The 21,471-nt window shown below is 28.6% G+C and overlaps 1 protein-coding gene across 1 annotated transcript in view; it reads left to right on the top strand.

The window, feature by feature from the left end:
- LOC136080229 (fibrillin-1-like) overlaps positions 1 to 21,471 on the top strand; it is a 67,413-nt gene that overhangs the window by 44,196 nt on the left and 1,746 nt on the right. The window contains 40 exon segments of the mRNA XM_065796843.1: positions 8,173 to 8,298; positions 9,364 to 9,489; positions 9,662 to 9,733; positions 9,961 to 10,086; positions 10,259 to 10,384; positions 10,557 to 10,682; positions 10,855 to 10,980; positions 11,152 to 11,277; positions 11,450 to 11,575; positions 11,747 to 11,872; positions 12,046 to 12,171; positions 12,344 to 12,469; positions 12,642 to 12,767; positions 12,941 to 13,066; positions 13,239 to 13,364; positions 13,536 to 13,661; positions 13,834 to 13,959; positions 14,132 to 14,257; positions 14,430 to 14,555; positions 14,728 to 14,853; positions 15,026 to 15,151; positions 15,324 to 15,449; positions 15,621 to 15,746; positions 16,216 to 16,341; positions 16,515 to 16,640; positions 16,815 to 16,940; positions 17,410 to 17,535; positions 17,700 to 17,834; positions 18,007 to 18,132; positions 18,305 to 18,430; positions 18,603 to 18,728; positions 18,900 to 19,025; positions 19,198 to 19,323; positions 19,495 to 19,620; positions 19,793 to 19,918; positions 20,089 to 20,214; positions 20,388 to 20,513; positions 20,686 to 20,811; positions 20,983 to 21,108; positions 21,281 to 21,406. Coding sequence (XP_065652915.1) covers positions 8,173 to 8,298; positions 9,364 to 9,489; positions 9,662 to 9,733; positions 9,961 to 10,086; positions 10,259 to 10,384; positions 10,557 to 10,682; positions 10,855 to 10,980; positions 11,152 to 11,277; positions 11,450 to 11,575; positions 11,747 to 11,872; positions 12,046 to 12,171; positions 12,344 to 12,469; positions 12,642 to 12,767; positions 12,941 to 13,066; positions 13,239 to 13,364; positions 13,536 to 13,661; positions 13,834 to 13,959; positions 14,132 to 14,257; positions 14,430 to 14,555; positions 14,728 to 14,853; positions 15,026 to 15,151; positions 15,324 to 15,449; positions 15,621 to 15,746; positions 16,216 to 16,341; positions 16,515 to 16,640; positions 16,815 to 16,940; positions 17,410 to 17,535; positions 17,700 to 17,834; positions 18,007 to 18,132; positions 18,305 to 18,430; positions 18,603 to 18,728; positions 18,900 to 19,025; positions 19,198 to 19,323; positions 19,495 to 19,620; positions 19,793 to 19,918; positions 20,089 to 20,214; positions 20,388 to 20,513; positions 20,686 to 20,811; positions 20,983 to 21,108; positions 21,281 to 21,406 — 4,995 coding nt within the window.

Here is a 21,471-nt window from a genome sequence, read left to right as displayed (position 1 = left end):
TATTGCTAAAAAGATTGTTCAATAAAATAAAGAGCATAGATCCTGGTTTTTCTTTTGATAATATGACAATTATTGCTAGACTAGCATCTGTGGTTTCAAATAGACACACTTGCATTTTATACAAAATTTAAACTTCATCTATAAACTTTGTGATGTTGATGACAACCTTATATGTATGCTGAATGGCATACAAACATTGGGTCTATTAAGTGTGTAGAATCATTGTTTATAGACATAACTAGTTTGGAAACTTGGAATTATGCGTAACAGAAAAATGTTTTGGAACTTTACATAACAAAAAAAGTTAAAATTGCAATCAATTGAAATTGACTGTGCTCAACATAAAAATATGCAATGGCTGCAGAAAGAGAAAACTCTGCTGAATATATTTTGATTAAAATTTATGAATTTTCAAAAAAATTGAAAATTATATTTACTCTTTCAAGTTACTTATTTACATATATATATATATATACAGTCGTAATCAAAAGTTTGGAACATTGCATAAAAAAACACGATTTTTGTTAAATTATTCATTGATTTTATTAAAATATATTAGTAACCATTACAATTGACAAAATAATATCTTCGAAACATTAATTTATGTTATATGAATTGAATACTTGAGGGTAATACTTGGTATGATGTCCTTTAGTATTTAAACAATTAACTAAGCGAGTAGGCATAGAGTGAATGAGTTTTCTTAAATATTCAGGAGTCCTAAGTTAAGTCCATACCTGCCTAATTTTTTCTTGTAAATCATATAGAGAGGGTCTTAGTTTCTAAACTTTATTTTTAAGATGATTCCAGCAGTTTTCAATGGGATTGAGGTCGGGTGAGTTACTAGACAAGGGGCCAATGATCTCAACCCTATTCTCAGGTAACTAACTGCTCAAAAGTTTGGCCCTGTAACAGGGTACTCCGTCATACTGAAACTTGTGGGTATTTTTGTGATGCATTTGGTGTGATGTTCATGAATATTTAAAGTATTTTAAGACATATATGGTTGTTTATTGTGGTGTTAGGAGACATAAACCATAAACCACCACTTTGATTTACTGTAATAGCAACCCATATCATGATTTTAAGCAATGTTTTACAGTAGAAAGCATATACTGAGGGCTGTACTTTGGCAAGGCCGACGTCTAATGCTTGTAGAATGACAAACAAATTGTTCGATTAGTGACTCGTCACTAAATGTTGCATCCTCCCAACCTTCCGCTGACCAGTGCTTGTATTTTTGAAAGAAGGCAATACTGTCTCTAATATTTTTTTGAGAAAGGCAAGGCTTTTTTGCCGGAACAAGGCTATTTAAGTTAAGTTGTTTGCACAAATGTCTTCTAATTGTCACAACACCAGTCTGGAATATCTCAGATGAAATTTCACTTTTGATTGTGACTATATATATATATATATATATTTATATATATATATATATATATATATATATATATATATATATATATATATATATATATATATATATATATATATATATATATATATATATATATATATATATACACACATACAGACAGGACTGTGAATAAGTTTTAGACCACTTGTATAAATTAGCCGTATTTACAATTTTTTTCTTATGTAATTTTTTAAAGCGTACTTAAGTTTAATAATATATAAGAAAAGTTAAAAGAATATATTATTTTGAATAAATAAACAAAATTGATGAGGAAACATGAGGGATTTTTTTTTTTTTTATCAAAACGATGTGTCATAACAACTACATCCAAAACAGCATATTTGAAGAATGCTGTTACAGAAATCAGAGAAACTGGCTCCCTTGAAGATAGAAAAAAAAATGGTAGACCTCCTAAGCTAACAAAAGATGACAATAAATATTTAAAAACCCTATCTTTAAGAAATACAAAAAAAGCATCAACCGAGCTGGCTAAAGTCATTAACACAGCAACTGGGAAAAATGTCAGCTCTTTTTTTATTCGACGGCACCTACTTAATTCGGGATTAAGAGGGTGTGTTGCAATTCGAAAACCATTATTACGGTGTGGCAATAAAGAAAAACGACTTAAATATGCAAAACAGCACAAAGATTGGGCCCAGGAAATGTTTGATCAGGTTCTGTACACCGATGAGTCCAAATTCAAAATTTTTGGAACGAAAGGACGCCAATATGTTTGAAGAAGAATTGAAGAAGCCTATAAGCCCGAGTGTTTAAACCCTACTATTAAACACAGAGGAGGCTCTTTACAAGTTTGGGGCTGTTTATATAGGGGGGCGACTCACCGGGGAACGTTATGTGAATATCCTAAGGCACCATGCTGTATCATCTGGAATGAGACTAATAGGTCATAATTTTATTCTGCAGCAGGACAATGACCCAAAACATTTTTTCCGAGTGGCAAAAAATTATTTAAATGAAATGGCAGAGAAAGTAGTACTGGAACTGATGACCTGGCCTCCCCAGAGTCGAGTTTTGAATATAATCTTCTATATATATAAAGGGCAATGTGTGTGTGTGTGTTTGTTTGTTTGTTCTCTATAGAAATCCAAACCGCCGGACCGATCTCGATGAAATTTGGCATGGGGGTAGTCCTCGAGGGCGAGAAGGTTCTTAGCTGGGTTTTGACCCCGTACCCCGACCCCCGGGGTCAGGGGGGCCCATTATTTGGGCCCATTTTTGTGTACAGATATCAGGTAAGCCAGTTTAAATATTGGCCCGGGCAACGCCGGGTAACTCATGCTAGTTGAGCATATTTGGGATTACCTGGACAGAAAGAAGGTTGAACATGCTCCCTGAAATGCTCAAGAATGTTTTGAAGTACTTCAAAGAGATGGCACAACATACCCCAGGATTTTATAACTAACTTGTATGAATCTATTCCTCAGGGAATATTGGCTGGGATTGCGGCAAAAGGAGGACATAGTAAATATTAAGAGTATATTATATTATAGGAGGACATAGTAAATATTATGAGTATATATATATATATATATATATATATATATATATATATATATATATATATATATATATATATATATATATATGCATATATATATATATGTCTCTAATCCGGCATAGTATAGTATAATCCAGTATAGAATACTGTCGCCATATCTGGGACGGATCTTCTAATGATGCCCTTTCTCTTTTAGAAAAGATGCAGAAATGCTTTGTAAACATAGTTGCACCTGCTCTTGCAGGCAACCTCCAACCATTATCAACCATTATTGTCATAATGTTACTTCTCTTTCTCTTTTCTACAAATACTACAATGGACACTACTCATCTACTAAAATTCATTCTTGTGTTACTCATCGCTCAATTAAGTCTTATTCTTTTTCTGTGGCTGTTCCTTAGTGCTCCAAAATCTCTTATTCCTCTAGTTTTTTCCTCGAACATCAGTCCTTCAGAGTTCGCTTCCTTCATCTTGTTTTCCTGATTCATATAATTTACAATCTTTTAAGTAGTCTGTCAATCATTATCTTGCTCTACAATCTTCATCTTTTCTTTTCCAGTAATTTCCAATTCTAATTAGTGGTTGCTTGCAGCCTTGTTGGGAACAAAGATGTTTAAAATATATATATATATATATATATATATATATATATATATATATATATATATATATATATATATATATATATATATATATATATATATACATTCACACACATCAGGGTGGGTCATATTTTTGAAATTTCGGTTATGGGAGGGCACACAATATTTTTTTATATATAAGAATATTAGAAGAGACGTAAATAATTTTTTTTTTTTTCTGAAAAAGTTTATCTAGTGGGGGGAGGGGGGCGCAGGGTGTTTTAAAAATGTAAGTTTTACTATAAACTCATCAAAATGGCACTTTTTTACTTTTTTTAAAAAAGCTTATGGGAACGCAATCATCAAAACACAAATAGATATAATATAGACATAAAAATAAAGCATAACCTATGATACTACCAGGGATGCGGAGTCCCAAAAGGCCCACTTTGAAAAAAAAATCAAAAAATGGCGGTTTTTCTCGAAAATAGATTAAGTCTAAATAAATGTACATTTTTGTGAACCAGCCATTTTCCAGGCATTATTAGCAAGTACATGTTATACATTTTATTATTATTTTTTGATAATCTATTTACTCCAGGGTTACTATAGTTCTGATTCCAAAATCACTCCACCCTAATGCGGAGTCCCAAAAGGGACTCCGGATTTGAAAGTCACAAAAAGATTACTTTATTCTAGTTTTTAGTATCCAGGAGCTCTGAAAATATAAATAAGTTTATGTACTACTAATAGAAAAAAAATTAAGACTTTTAGGTTATTGGAACAATCGTTTTTTAAGCCCGGAGTCCTTAGGTATAATGGCGGCAAGGACTCCGGAACTCCAGGACTCTGGGCTTAATAACAATAAGTTTCAAGTCATTAAATCTCATGAATTTTTTTATTATAGCAGATAATAAGTCAACAAACATGTTTAGAGCCTCTGGACACTATAGACTTGAAAAAAGTAGAGATATAAAGCTGGAGTCCTTTTGGGACTCCTCAATCTTGGATACTACAATACTTAAGGCCAAACAAACACGGTAGACGCAAGAAAGGTTGTCTATCATTATAGATTTTACAAGAGAAAAAATATTTATAAATGTTAGAAATAATTTAATTATGTAATAGGATATTGGGAGAAACGTGAATAATTTTTTTTTCCCTTAAAAGGTTTGTCAAGTGTGGGCACAGTGTGTTTGAAAAATGTAAGTTTTACTAAAAACTCATTAAACTTCTTATCAAGTAACGCCAGTTGAGAACTTTTGGTTTTTATTGAAAGGATAAATTTGCTTCAAATACATTCTTTTAAAAAAATTTAAATTTCTCTTTGGCTTAATTAAATCTTTGCCTCAGTTGTTGCTGTTAAGTTTCACATTGTTGTTTTTTAAGTATAATAAATAGTTTTCCATGGAGGATCATGGTATTCCCAGTCCTAGAAAAAGGAAAAAAAATTCATCCCTGTGAGTTTAGCCATAATAAAATTACACAAGCTCGTTTAACAGGACAATCATACATCAATCACAAGGGAAATTTCCCTTGTTTCATTTCATTTGATAGAACTTCATTTATGAAGTTCTATCAAAGTACCCTGAGTCTACTTGCAGGTAAAGTTTAACTTTTCAAAACATCTAGATCTTTTTCAATTTATGTTTACATTAAATGAATTTTAAATATTTCAAAATACTATATCATAGTACAATTCAAAATACCTGAGGCAGGTATTTTATTTGGATTATATCAATCTTATACTTTACTTATACCTAGTATTCCTGTCCTAATCTTTATCTTAAAGCAACATGAGAAAGACACTTAATGTATTTATGCTTACCTTCAAATCGCATGCGCCATAAATATGGCAAAGGTCCAAAGAGTTCAATTTGTCTTGAATAATGCATCATGTAGTGCATTTTAGGAATAAAATTTCCTGGCTCTATGTCCACAAAGGAATTAACAAATGATGCTATCATATAAGCTAAATATCCTAGAGAATCTTTTAATATTCGGTGAAAATATGTCAGCTAAATTTCTTAGTTCAACCGGTATACACCAACCGGTATGCAGCACAGTCATCATTAAAACTGGATATGTAATCAAATATGTGATAGACCTACTTTAAGTGAATGAGTAATGTTGCTAGTTTTTAAAGTATTACCATTTTTGCTCAACTCTATAAGTTCATCAATTAATTGTTTCATAATTTCAGAGCAAGGTGCTTTCTTCAAAATATTAGGTCAAACCAAGGCAGCTAAATGAACTTGAGACATTTGAGAGGAATAGCGTGGATGCATTTCTTATAACATGATTAATACCAAAAATTTGGTGTTTTTCTTTCTTAGAACCTAGAGGATTATTAGGCTCAAACTCATCTATAAACAAATGAATATGAATTACAGTTGGTTCAGTAGAAAACAATAGATGTTTTTTAAAAACTCTACATCATTAGAATCACTTAAACTGTCTTTATTGGTGCCTGGCATTGCTATTTTGTTTAAATAATTACAAAATTCATTGAAAACCTCTTCTTTTGTAAGTATTTTTTTAAGAATAAATTTTAAACTTATGTACTGGAATTTATTAAAATAAATTTATTTGTGTCAATTTTTATTTATATTGATTCAACCATTTAATTATTTGATATTCACTAATAAAATGAGAAAAGACATTACACAGAAGGTCACAAAAACACTTTTAAGTGTAGCATCTATTGGCACTGGTAGCACTTCTTAATGACATTGCTGTACAATGTCAAAAAAGTTTGAAACAGTCCTTTAAAATCAGATACAAATTTAATGTGAACTTTGTTGGAAACTACATGTTTTTCTCTCAGCGTCTCAGTGTCCGAAACAATCGAACTCAACATTTTAATTTTAACACAATTTTTAAAATTAGAGAGTGACCATCAACTACTACTTTAAAAGAGTCACAATTACAAATCAAATCTTCTTTAGCAATCACAGACATGTGCTGACCATTACCTTTTCTATTTAAACCATAATTCTTATAAAAACGATAGCTTTAATAAGAGATTTATGTTATGAAATGTTTTTTTTTTCAATTTGTATAACAGCATTCTACATTAAAGTTAAAATCATGACTATGGAAAAAAGTTGTCAGCAACTAGTTAGTATTAGTTGTAAAACTGTAAGGTAACAGTAATAGTTGTAAGGTTGCAAATCAAACGTATTTTCCATGCCACAAAATATGCTTTAAAAAAGTTATAGAATACCTTTAAAAGCTCCTATATAACTACTTAATCCAATTGAACCCAAACAACTACAGCAATCAAATAAATCCCATTGTTTAATATTTGACTAAAAAATAGTTAGAAAACTAATTATAATTTATTTTTTAATTTTAGTTTTTTTAAAAAAAAATTTTTAAAGATAACAATAATTATAACTTATAAAATATATGCAAATTACTGTTCAAAAATATATTATATATATATATACACAGCCCTCGGAATTAGGGTTTACATTCGGCAATGCCAACCTAAAACCCGAGCTTAAAATGTTTGATATTGGCAAAAAAATCCCCAACCTTGTTTCTATGTTTTATAAAAAGACTTTGTATCAAAATTTTTTAGCTGACCTGATGTCGACCTCTAAAAGAATGAGGTCGGCAAATTAGTGCTGACCTCAATCTTTTAGAAATAATTTCCAAGAATTATTTATATATATATATATATATATATATATATATATATATATATATATATATATATATATATATATATATATATATATATATATATATATATATATATATATATAGATGTATATATATAGATGTATATATATATATATATATATATATATATATATATATGTATATACGTATGTATATATATATATGTGTGTATATATATGTGTGTGTGTATATATATATATATACATATATATATATATATATATATATATATATATATATATATATATATATATATATATATATATATATATATATATATATATATATATATATATATAGATGTATATATATAGATGTATATATATATATATATATATATATATATATATATATATATATATATATATATATATATATATATATATATATATATATATATATGTATATACGTATGTATATATATATATGTGTGTATATATATATGTGTGTGTGTATATATATATATATACATATATATATATATATATATATATATATATATATATATATATATATATATATATATATATATATATATATAAAAGATATTTGACCCCATTAGTTTTAATACAGGCAAACTTATTAAATAAACAGGTGAGATTAAAGACCACAACAAAGAAACGATTTTCTAGATAATCAATGAAAAACCAATTTTCATAAAAGTGTAGTTATGAATTAAAACATTATTTATTTTATATGACAAAATAACTGAGATAAAACTTTTTCGCATAAAAAGTAAAGTAAGACATGATAAGTAGCAATATAACAATGCTAAACAAACATATACTTTTAAAGTTATTGTTAATAAGTAATAAAGTTTACCCTTGCTACTGATAGTTACCTTGCTACTGATGGATACCAATTTAAAAACATAGAGAGTTTTTTGTTCTACACTTATATATGTTGTCTTAAATGACATTTTAAAAAATAAGTTTTTTTGATTATTACTTTATAATTGTTTTCAGATGTCAATGAATGCAATAAGTTGGCTAGATATTGCAACATGGCTAACAGTGATTGTGTGAACACTAATGGAAGTTACAATTGTACTTGCAAGGCTGGATGGATATTAAAAAACAACAGTTGTGTTGGTCAGTTGTTTGTAATGTTTTATAATTTTTTTCCCTTTTATTTTTATGGATAGTCATTAGTATCACATTATCAAGTAATTATTTTTTTTATTCTACCCATTTACATGTTGTCCTAAATGACATTCTTAAAAATAAATTTTTTTTTGAATATTACTTCATAATTGTTTTCAGATGTCAATGAATGCAATGAGTTGGATAAATATTGCAACTTGACTAACAGTGATTGTGTAAACACTAATGGAAGTTACATTTGTACTTGCAAGTCTGGGTGGATATTCAAAAACAACAGTTGTGTTGGTCAGTTGCTTGTAATGTTTTTATAGTTTGTCTTTCCTTTTTATTTTTATGGGTAGTCACTTGTGCCACTTTATCAGGTTATTATTTTTTTTATTCTACCCATTTATATGTTGTCTTAAACGACATTCTCAAAAATAATTTTTTTTGAATATTACTTTATAATTGCTTTCAGATGTTAATGAATGCAATGAGTTGGCTAAATATTGCAACTTGACTAACAGTAACTGTGTGAACACTAATGGAAGTTACAATTGTACTTGCAAGGCTGGATGGATATTGGAAAACAACAGTTGTGTTGGTCAGTTGTTTGTAATGTTTTATAATTTTTTTCCCTTTTATTTTTATGGATAGTCATTAGTATCACATTATCAGGTAATTATTTTTTTTGTTCTACCCATTTACATGTTGTCCTAAATGACATTCTTAAAATCAATTTTTTTTTCGAATATTACTTCATAATTGTTTTCAGATGTCAATGAATGCTATGAGTTAGAAAAATATTGCAACTTGACTAACAGTGATTGTGTAAACACTAATGGAAGTTACATTTGTACTTGCAAGTCTGGGTGGATATTCAAAAACAACAGTTGTAATGGTCAGTTGTTTGTAATGTTTTTATAGTTTGTCTTTCCTTTTTATTTTTTTGGGTAGTCACTAGTGCCACTTTATCAGGTTATTATTTTTTTTATTCTACCCATTAATATGTTGTCTTAAACGACATTCTCAAAAATAATTTATTTTTGAATATTACTTCATAATTGTTTTCAGATGTCAATGAATGCAATGAGTTGGATAAATATTGCAACTTGACTAACAGTGATTGTGTGAACACTAATGGAAGTTACAATTGTACTTGCAAGTCTGGATGGATATTGGAAAACAACAGTTGTGTTGGTCAGTTTGTTTGTAATGTTTTATAATTTATTTCCCTTTTATTTTTATGGATAGTCATTAGTATCACATTATCAGGTAATTATTTTTTTTGTTCTACCCATTTACATGTTGTCCTAAATGACATTCTTAAAAATAATTTTTTTTTTGAATAGTACTTCATAATTGTTTTCAGATGTCAATGAATGCTATGAGTTGGATAAATATTGCAACTTGACTAACAGTGATTGTGTAAACACTAATGGAAGTTAAATTTGTACTTGCAAGTCTGGGTGGTTATTCAAAAACAACAGTTGTGTTGGTCAGTTGTTTGTAATGTTTTTATAGTTTGTCTTTCCTTTTTATTTTTTTGGGTAGTCACTAGTGCCACTTTATCAGGTTATTATTTTTTTTATTCTACCCATTTATATGTTGTCTTAAACGACATTCTCAAAAATATTTTTTTTTCGAATATTACTTCATAATTGTTTTCAGATGTCAATGAATGCAATGAGTTGGATAAATATTGCAACTTGACTAACAGTGATTGTGTAAACACTAATGGAAGTTACAATTGTACTTGCAAGTCTGGGTGGATATTGGAAAACAACAGTTGTGTTGGTCAGTTGTTTGTAATGTTTTTATAGTTTGTCTTTCCTTTTTATTTTTATGGGTAGTCACTAGTGCCACTTTATCAGGTTATTATTGTTTTTGTTCTACCCATTTATATGTAGTCTTAAACGACATTCTCAAAAATAATTTTTTTTGAATATTACTTTATAATTGGTTTCAGATGTTAATGAATGCAATGAGTTGGCTAAATATTGCAACTTGACTAACAGTGACTGTGTGAACACTAATGGAAGTTACAATTGTACTTGCAAGTCTGGATGGATATTGGAAAACAACAGTTGTGTTGGTCAGTTTGTTTGTAATGTTTATTAATTTATTTCCCTTTTATTTTTATGGATAGTCATTAGTATCACATTATCAGGTAATTATTTTTTTTGTTCTACCCATTTACATGTTGTCCTAAATGACATTCTTAAAAATAATTTTTTTTTTAAATATTACTTCATAATTGTTTTCAGATGTCAATGAATGCAATGAGTTGGATAAATATTGCAACTTGACTAACAGTGATTGTGTAAACACTAATGGAAGTTACATTTGTACTTGCAAGTCTGGGTGGATATTCAAAAACAACAGTTGTGTTGGTCAGTTGTTTGTAATGTTTTTATAGTTTGTCTTTCCTTTTTATTTTTATGGGTAGTCACTAGTGCCACTTTATCAGGTTATTATTTTTTTTGTTCTACCCATTTATATGTTGTCTTAAACGACATTCTCAAAAATAAATTTTTTTGAGTATTACTTTATAATTGCTTTCAGATGTTAATGAATGCAATGAGTTGGCTAAATATTGCAACTTGACTAACAGTGACTGTGTGAACACTAATGGAAGTTACAATTGTACTTGCAAGTCTGGATGGATATTAGAAAACAACAGTTGTGTTGGTCAGTTGTTTGTAATGTTTTATAATTTTTTTCCCTTTTATTTTTATGGATAGTCATTAGTATCACATTATCAGGTAATTATTTTTTTTGTTCTACCCATTTACATGTTGTCCTAAATGACATTCTTGAAAATAATTTTTTTTTTGAATATTACTTCATAATTGTTTTCAGATGTCAATGAATGCAATGAGTTGGATAAATATTGCAACTTGACTAACAGTGATTGTGTAAACACTAATGGAAGTTACATTTGTACTTGCAAGTCTGGGTGGATATTCAAAAACAACAGTTGTGTTGGTCAGTTGTTTGTAATGATTTTATAGTTTGCCTTACCTTTTTATTTTTATGGGTAGTCACTAGTGCCACTTTATCAGGTTATTATTTTTTTTGTTCTACCCATTTATATGTTGTCTTAAACGACATTCTCAAAAATAGTTTTTTTTGAATATTACTTTATAATTGCTTTCAGATGTTAATGAATGCAATGAGTTGGCTAAATATTGCAACTTGACTAACAGTGACTGTGTGAACACTAATGGAAGTTACAATGGTACTTGCAAGTCTGGATGGATATTGGAAAACAACAGTTGTGTTGGTCAGTTGTTTGTAATGTTTTATAATTTTTTTCCCTTTTATTTTTATGGATAGTCATTAGTATCACATTATCAGGTAATTATTTTTTTTGTTCTACCTATTTACATGTTGTCCTAAATGACATTCTTAAAAATAATTTTTTTTTTGAATAGTACTTCATAATTGTTTTCAGATGTCAATGAATGCAATGAGTTGGATAAATATTGCAACTTGACTAACAGTGATTGTGTAAACACTAATGGAAGTTACATTTGTACTTGCAAGTCTGGGTGGATATTCAAAAACAACAGTTGTGTTGGTCAGTTGTTTGTAATGTTTTTATAGTTTGTCTTTCCTTTTTATTTTTTTGGGTAGTCACTAGTGCCACTTTATCAGGTTATTATTTTTTTTATTCTACCCATTTATAAGTTGTCTTAAACGACATTCTCAAAAATATTTTTTTTTCGAATATTACTTCATAATTGTTTTCAGATGTCAATGAATGCAATGAGTTGGATAAATATTGCAACTTGACTAACAGTGATTGTGTAAACACTAATGGAAGTTACAATTGTACTTGCAAGTCTGGGTGGATAATGGAAAACAACAGTTGTGTTGGTCAGTTGTTTGTAATGTTTTTATAGTTTGTCTTTCCTTTTTATTTTTATGGGTAGTCACTAGTGCCACTTTATCAGGTTATTATTGTTTTTGTTCTACCCATTTATATGTTGTCTTAAACGACATTCTCAAAAATAATTTTTTTTGAATATTACTTTATAATTGCTTTCAGATGTTAATGAATGCAATGAGTTGGCTAAATATTGCAACTTGACTAACAGTGACTGTGTGAACACTAATGGAAGTTACAATTGTACTTGCAAGTCTGGATGGATATTGGAAAACAACAGTTGTGTTGGTCAGTTTGTTTGTAATGTTTTATAATTTATTTCCCTTTTACTTTTATGGATAGTCATTAGTATCACATTATCAGGTAATTATTTTTTTTGTTCTACCCATTTACATGTTGTCCTAAATGACATTCTTAAAAATAATTTTTTTTTTAAATATTACTTCATAATTGTTTTCAGATGTCAATGAATGCAATGAGTTGGATAAATACAGCAACTTGACTAACAGTGATTGTGTAAACACTAATGGAAGTTACATTTGTACTTGCAAGTCTGGGTGGATATTCAAAAACAACAGTTGTGTTGGTCAGTTGTTTGTAATGTTTTTATAGTTTGTCTTTCCTTTTTATTTTTATGGGTTGTCACTAGTGCCACTTTATCAGGTTATTATTTTTTTTATTCTTCCCATTTATATGTTGTCTTAAACGACATTCTCGAAAATAATTTTTTTTTGAATATTACTTCATAATTGTTTTCAGATGTCAATGAATGCAATGAGTTGGATAAATATTGCAACTTGACTAACAGTGATTGTGTAAACACTAATGGAAGTTACAATTGTACTTGCAAGTCTGGGTGGATATTCAAAAACAACAGTTGTGTTGGTCAGTTGTTTGTAATGTTTTTATAGTTTGTCTTTCCTTTTTACTTTTATGGGTAGTCACTAGTGCCGCTTTATCAGGTTATTATTTTTTTTGTTCTACCCATTTATATGTTGTCTTAAACGACATTCTCAAAAATAATTTTTTCTGAGTATTACTTTATAATTGCTTTCAGATGTTAATGAATGCAATGAGTTGGCTAAATATTGCAACTTGACTAACAGTGACTGTGTGAACACTAATGGAAGTTACAATTGTACTTGCAAGTCTGGATGGATATTGGAAAACAACAGTTGTGTTGGTCAGTTGTTTGTAATGTTTTATAATTTTTTTCCCTTTTATTTTTATGGAAATTCATTAGTATTACATTATCAGGTAATTATTTTTTTGGTTCTACCCATTTACATGTTGTCCTAAATGACATTCTTAAAAATAATTTTTTTTTTGAATATTACTTCATAATTGTTTTCAGATGTCAATGAATGCAATGAGTTGGATAAATATTGCAACTTGACTAACAGTGATTGTGTAAACAGTAATGGAAGTTACATTTGTACTTGCAAGTCTGAGTGGATATTCAAAAACAACAGTTGTGTTGGTCAGTTGTTTGTAATGTTTTTATAGTTTGTCTTTCCTTTTTATTTTTATGGGTAGTCACTAGTGCCGCTTTATCAGGTTATTATTTTTTTTGTTCTACCCATTTATATGTTGTCTTAAACGACATTCTCAAAATCAATTTTTTTTGAGTATTACTTTATAATTGCTTTTAGATGTTAATGAATGCAATGAGTTGGCTAAATATTGCAACTTGACTAACAGTGACTGTGTGAACACTAATGGAAGTTACAATTGTACTTGCAACTCTGGATGGATATTGGAAAACAACAGTTGTGTTGGTCAGTTGTTTGTAATGTTTTATAATTTTTTTTCCCTTTTATTTTTATGGAAATTCATTAGTATCACATTATCAGGTAATTATTTTTTTGGTTCTACCCATTTACATGTTGTCCTAAATGACATTCTTGAAAATATTTTTTTTTTTGAATATTACTTCATAATTGTTTTCAGATGTCAATGACTGCAATGAGTTGGATAAATATTGCAACTTGACTAACAGTGATTGTGTAAACACTAATGGAAGTTACAGTTGTACTTGCAAGTCTGGGTGGATATTGGAAAACAACAGTTGTGTTGGTCAGTTGTTTGTAATGTTTTTATAATTTTTTTCCCTTTTATTTTTATGGATAGTCATTACTACCACATTAACAAGTAATTATTTTTTTTTATTCTACCTTTATAAATGTTGTCTTAAATGACATTCTCAAAAATAAGTTTTTTTTGAATATTGCTTTATAATTATTTTTAGATGTCAATGAATGCAATGAATTGGATATATATTGCAACATTACTAACAGTGATTGTGCAAACACCAACGGAAGTTACAATTGTACTTGCAAATCTGGTTGGATATTGGAAAACAACAGTTGTGTTGGTCAGTTGTTTGTAATGTTTTTATAGTTTGTCTTTCCTTTTTATATTTATGGGTAGTCACTAGTGCCACTTTATCAGGTTATTATTGTTTTTGTTCTACCCATTTATATGTTGTCTTAAACGACATTCTCAAAAATAATTTTTTTTGAATTATACTTTATAATTGCTTTCAGATGTTAATAAATGCAATGAGTTGGCTAAATATTGCAACTTGACTAACAGTGACTGTGTAAACACTAATGGAAGTTACAATTGTACTTGCAAGTCTGGATGGATATTGGAAAACAACAGTTGTGTTGGTCAGTTTGTTTGTAATGTTTTATAATTTATTTCCCTTTTTTTTTTATGGATAGTCATTATTATCACATTATCAGGTAATTATTTTTTTTGTTCTACCCATTTACATGTTAACCTAAATGACATTCTTAAAAATAATTTTTTTTTTAAATATTACTTCATAATTGATTTCAGATGTCAATGAATGCAATGAGTTGGATAAATATTGCAACTTGACTAACAGTGATTGTGTAAACACTAATGGAAGTTACAATTGTACTTGCAAGTCTGGGTGGATATTGGAAAACAACAGTTGTGTTGGTCAGTTGTTTGTAATGTTTTTATAGTTTGTCTTTCCTTTTTATTTTTATGGGTAGTCACTAGTGCCACTTTATCAGGTTATTATTTTTTTTGTTCTACCCATTTATATGTTGTCTTAAACGACATTCTCAAAAATAATTTTTTTTGAGTATTTATTTATAATTGCTTTCAGATGTTAATGAATGCAATGAGTTGGCTAAATATTGCAACTTGACTAACAGTGATTGTGTAAACACTAATGGAAGTTACATTTGTACTTGCAAGTCTGGGTGGATATTGGAAAACAACAGTTGTGTTGGTCAGTTGTTTGTAATGTTTTATAATTTTTTTCCCTTTTATTTTTATGGATATTCATTAGTATCACTTTATCAGGTAAGTTTTTTTTTTGTTCTACCCATTTACATGTTGTCCTTAATGACATTCTTAAAAATAATTTTTTTTTTGAACATTACTTCATAATTGTTTTCAGATGTCAATAAATGCAATGAGTTGGATAAATATTGCAACTTGACTAACAGTGATTGTGTAAACACTAATGGAAGTTACATTTGTACTTGCAAGTCTGGGTGGATATTCAAAAACAACAGTTGTGTTGGTCAGTTGTTTGTAATGTTTTTATAGTTTGCCTTTCTTTTTTATTTTTATGGGTAGTCACTAGTGCCACTTTATCAGGTTATTAGTTTTTTTGTTCTACCCATTTATATGTTGTCTTAAAGGACATTTTCAAAAATAATTTTTTTTGAATATTACTTTATAATTGCTTTTACATGTAAATGAATGCAATGAGTTGGCTAAATATTGCAACTTGACTGACAGTGACTGTGTGAACACTAATGGAAGTTACAATTGTACTTGCAAGACTGGATGGATATTGGAAAACAACAGTTTTGTTGGTCAGTTGTTTGTAATGTTTTATAATTTTTTTCCCTTTTATTTTTATGGATAGTCATTAGTATCACATTATCAGGTAATTATTTTTTTTGTTCTACCTATTTACATGTTGTCCTAAATGACATTCTTAAAAATAATTTTTTTTTTAAATAGTACTTCATAATTGTTTTCAGATGTCAATGAATGCTATGAGTTGGATAAATATTGCAACTTGACTAACAGTGATTGTGTAAACACTAATGGAAGTTACATTTGTACTTGCAAGTCTTGGTGGATATTCAAAAACAACAGTTGTGTTGGTCAGTTGTTTGTAATGTTTTTATAGTTTGTCTTTCCTTTTTATTTTTATGGGTTGTCACTAGTGCCACTTTATCAGGTTATTAGTTTTTTTATTCTACCCATTTATATGTTGTCTTAAACGACATTCTCAAAAATAATTTTTTTTTGAATATTACTTCATAATTGTTTTCAGATGTCAATGAATGCAATGAGTTGGATAAATATTGCAACTTGACTAACAGTGATTGTGTAAACACTAATGGAAGTTACAATTGTACTTGCAAGTCTGGGTGGATATTCAAAAACAACAGTTGTGTTGGTCAGTTGTTTGTAATGTTTTTATAGTTTGTCTTTCCTTTTTATTTTTATGGATATTCATTAGTATCACATTATCAGGTAATTATTTTTTTTGTTCTACCCATTTACATGTTGTCCTAAATGACATTCTTAAAAATAAGTTTTTTTTTGAACATTACTTCATAATTGTTTTCAGATGTCAATGAATGCAATGAGTTGGATAAATATTGCAACTTGACTAACAGTGATTGTGTAAACACTAATGGAAGTTACATTTGTACTTGCAAGTCTGGGTGGATATTCAAAAACAACAGTTGTGTTGGTCAGTTGTTTGTAATGTTTTTATAGTTTGCCTTTCTTTTTTATTTTTATGGGTAGTCACTAGTGCCACTTTATCAGGTTATTAGTTTTTATGTTCTACCCATTTATATGTTGTCTTAAACGACATTCTCAAAAATAATTTTTTTTGAATATTACTTTATAATTGCTTTTACATGTAAATGAATGCAATGAGTTGGCTAAATATTGCAACTTGACTAACAGTGACTGTGTGAACACTAATGGAAGTTACAATTGTACTTGCAAGACTGGATGGATATTGGAAAACAACAGTTGTGTTGGTCAGTTGTTTGTAATGTTTTATAATTTTTTTCCCTTTTATTTTTATGGATAGTCATTAGTATCACATTATCAGGTAATTATTTTTTTTGTTCTACCTATTTACATGTTGTCCTAAATGACATTCTTAAAAATAATTTTTTTTTTAAATAGTACTTCAAAATTGTTTTCAGATGTCAATGAATGCTATGAGTTGGATAAATATTGCAACTTGACTAACAGTGATTGTGTAAACACTAATGGAAGTTACATTTGTACTTGCAAGTCTGGGTGGATATTCAAAAACAACAGTTGTGTTGGTCAGTTGTTTGTAATGTTTTTATAGTTTGTCTTTACTTTTAATTTTTTTGGGTAGTCACTAGTGCCACTTTATCAGGTTATTATTTTTTTTATTCTACCCATTTATATGTTGTCTTAAACGACATTCTCAAAAATATTTTTTTTTCGAATATTACTTTATAATTGTTTTCAGATGTCAATGAATGCAATGAGTTGGATAAATATTGCAACTTGACTAACAGTGATTGTGTAAACACTAATGGAAGTTACAATTGTACTTGCAAGTCTGGGTGGATATTGGAAAACAACAGTTGTGTTGGTCAGTTGTTTGTAATGTTTTTATAGTTTGTCTTTCCTTTTTATTTTTATGGGTAGTCACTAGTGCCACTTTATCAGGTTATTATTGTTTTTGTTCTACCCATTTATATGTTGTCTTAAACGACATTCTCAAAAATAATTTTTTTTGAATATTACTTTATAAATGCTTTCAGATGTTAATGAATGCAATGAGTTGGCTAAATATTGCAACTTGACTAACAGTGACTGTGTGAATACTAATGGAAGTTACAATTGTACTTGCAAGTCTGGATGGATATTGGAAAACAACAGTTGTGTTGGTCAGTTTGTTTGTAATGTTTTATAATTTATTTCCCTTTTATTTTTATGGATAGTCATTAGTATCACATTATCAGGTAATTATTTTTTTTGTTCTACCCATTTACATGTTGTCCTAAATGACATTCTTAAAAATAATTTTTATTTTAAATATTACTTCATAATTGTTTTCAGATGTCAATGAATGCAATGAGTTGGATAAATATTGCAACTTGACTAACAGTGATTGTGTAAACACTAATATAAGTTACATTTGTACTTGCAAGTCTGGGTGGATATTCAAAAACAACAGTTGTGTTGGTCATTTGTTTGTAATGTTTTTATAGTTTGTCTTTCCTTTTTATTTTTATGGGCAGTCACTTGTGCCACTTTATCAGGTTATTATTTTTTTTGTTCTACCCATTTATATGTTGTCTTAAACAACATTCTCAAAAATAATTTTTTTTGAGTATTACTTTATAATTGCTTTCAGATGTTAATGAATGCAATGAGTTGGCTAAATATTGCAACTTGACTAACAGTGACTGTGTGAACACTAATGGAAGTTACAATTGTACTTGCAAGTCTGGATGGATAATGGAAAACAACAGTTGTGTTGGTCAGTTGTTTGTAATGTTTTATAATTTTTTTCCCTTTCATTTTTATGGATATTCATTAGTATCACATTATCAGGTAATTATTTTTTTTGTTCTACCCATTTACATGTTGTCCTAAATGACATTCTTAAAAATAATTTTTTTTTTTAATATTACTTCATAATTGTTTTCAGATGTCAATGAATGCAATGAGTTGGATAAATATTGCAACTTGACTAACAGTGATTGTGTAACCACTAATGGAAGTTACATTTGTACTTGCAAGTCTGGGTGGATATTCAAAAACAACAGTTGTGTTGGTCAGTTGTTTGTAATGTTTTTATAGTTTGCCTTTCCTTTTTATTTTTATGGGTAGTCACTAGTGCCACTTTATCAGGTTATTATTTTTTTTATTCTACCCATTTATATGTTGTCTTAAAGGACATTCTCAAAAATAATTTTTTTTGAATATTACTTTATAATTGCTTTCAGATGTTAATGAATGCAATGAGTTGGCTAAATATTGCATCTTGACTAACAGTGACTGTGTGAACACTAATGGAAGTTACAATTGTACTTGCAAGGCTGGATGGATATTCAAAAACAACAGTTGTGTTGGTCAGTTGTTTGTAATGTTTTATAATTTTTTTCCCTTTTATTTTTATGGATAGTCATTAGTATCACATTATCAGGTAATTATTTTTTTTGTTCTACCCATTTACATGTTGTCCTAAATGACATTCTTAAAAATAATTTTTTTTTTGAATATTACTTCATAATTGTTTTCAGATGTCAATGAATGCAATGAGTTGGATAAATATTGCAACTTGACTAACAGTGATTGTGTAAACACTAATGGAAGTTACATTTGTACTTGCAAGTCTGGGTGGATATTCAAAAACAACAGTTGCGTTGGTCAGTTGTTTGTAATGTTTTTATAGTTTGCCTTTCCTTTTTATTTTTATGGGTAGTCACTAGTGCCACTTTATCAGGTTATTATTTTTTTTATTCTACCCATTTATATGTTGTCTTAAAGGACATTCTCAAAAATAATTTTTTTTGAATATTACTTTATAATTGCTTTCAGATGTTAATAAATGCAATGAGTTGGCTAAATATTGCATCTTGACTAACAGTGACTGTGTGAACACTAATGGAAGTTACAATTGTACTTGCAAGGCTGGATGGATATTGGAAAACAACAGTTGTGTTGGTCAGTTGTTTGTAATGTTTTATAATTTTTTTCCCTTTTATTTTTATGGATAGTCATTAGTATCACATTATCAGGTAATTATTTTTTTGTTCTACCCATTTACATGTTGTCCTAAATGACATTCTTAAAAATAATTTTTTTTTTGAATATTACTTCATAATTGTTTTCAGATGTCAATGAATGCAATGAGTTGGATAAATATTGCAACTTGACTAACAGTGATTGTGTAAACACTAATGGAAGTTACATTTGTACTTGCAAGTCTGGTTGGATATTCAAAAACAACAGTTGTGTTGGTCAGTTGTTTGTAATTTTTTTATAGTTTGTCTTTCCTTTTCATTTTTATGGGTAGTCACTAGTGCCACTTTATCAGGTTATTATTTTTTTTATTTTACCCATTTATATGTTGTCTTAAACGACATTCTCAAAAAAAAATTTTTTTTGAATATTACTTCATAATTGTTTTCAGATGTCAATGAATGCAATGAGTTGGATAAAAGTTGCAACTTGACTAACAGTGATTGTGTAAACACTAATGGAAGTTACATTTGTACTTGCAAGTCTGGGTGGATATTCAAAAACAACAGTTGTGTTGGTCAGTTGTTTGTAATGTTTTTATAGTTTGCTTTTCTTTTTTATTTTTATGGGTAGTCACTAGTGCCACTTTATCAGGTTATTATTTTTTTTATTCTACTCATTTATATGTTGTCTTAAAGGACATTCTCAAAAATAATTTTTTTTGAATATTACTTTATAATTGCTTTCAGATGTTAATGAATGCAATGAGTTGGCTAAATATTGCATCTTGACTAACAGTGACTGTGTGAACACTAATGGAAGTTACAATTGTACTTGCAAGGCTGGATAGATATTGGAAAACAACAGTTGTGTTGGTCAGTTGTTTGTAATGTTTTATAATTTTTTTCCCTTTTATTTTTATGGATAGTCATTAGTATCACATTATCAGGTAATTATTTTTTTTGTTCTACCCATTTACATGTTGTCCTAAATGACATTCTTAAAAATAATTTTTTTTTTGAATATTACTTCATAATTGTTTTCAGATGTCAATGAATGCAATGAGTTGGATAAATATTGCAACTTGACTAACAGTGATTGTGTAAACACTAATGGAAGTTACATTTGTACTTGCAAGTCTGGGTGGATATTCAAAAACAACAGTTGTGTTGGTCAGTTGTTTGTAATGTTTTTATAGTTTGCCTTTCCTTTTTATTTTTATGGGTAGTCACTAGTGCCACTTTATCAGGTTATTATTTTTTTTATTCTACCCATTTATATGTTGTCTTAAAGGACATTTTCAAAAATAATTTTTTTTGAATATTACTTTATAATTGCTTTCAGATGTTAATGAATGCAATGAGTTGGCTAAATATTGCATCTTGACTAACAGTGACTGTGTGAACACTAATGGAAGTTACAATTGTACTTGCAAGGCTGGATGGATATTGGAAAACAACAGTTGTGTTGGTCAGTTGTTTGTAATGTTTTATAATTTTTTTCCCTTTTATTTTTATGGATAGTCATTAGTATCA

The sequence above is a fragment of the Hydra vulgaris genome, chromosome 05 (genome assembly GCF_038396675.1).
Source record: "Hydra vulgaris chromosome 05, alternate assembly HydraT2T_AEP".
In the NCBI taxonomy this organism is placed as follows: domain Eukaryota; kingdom Metazoa; phylum Cnidaria; class Hydrozoa; order Anthoathecata; family Hydridae; genus Hydra; species Hydra vulgaris.
The sequence above is the reverse complement of the archived record's forward strand: the minus strand, read 5'-3'. Positions and strand labels throughout refer to the sequence as shown.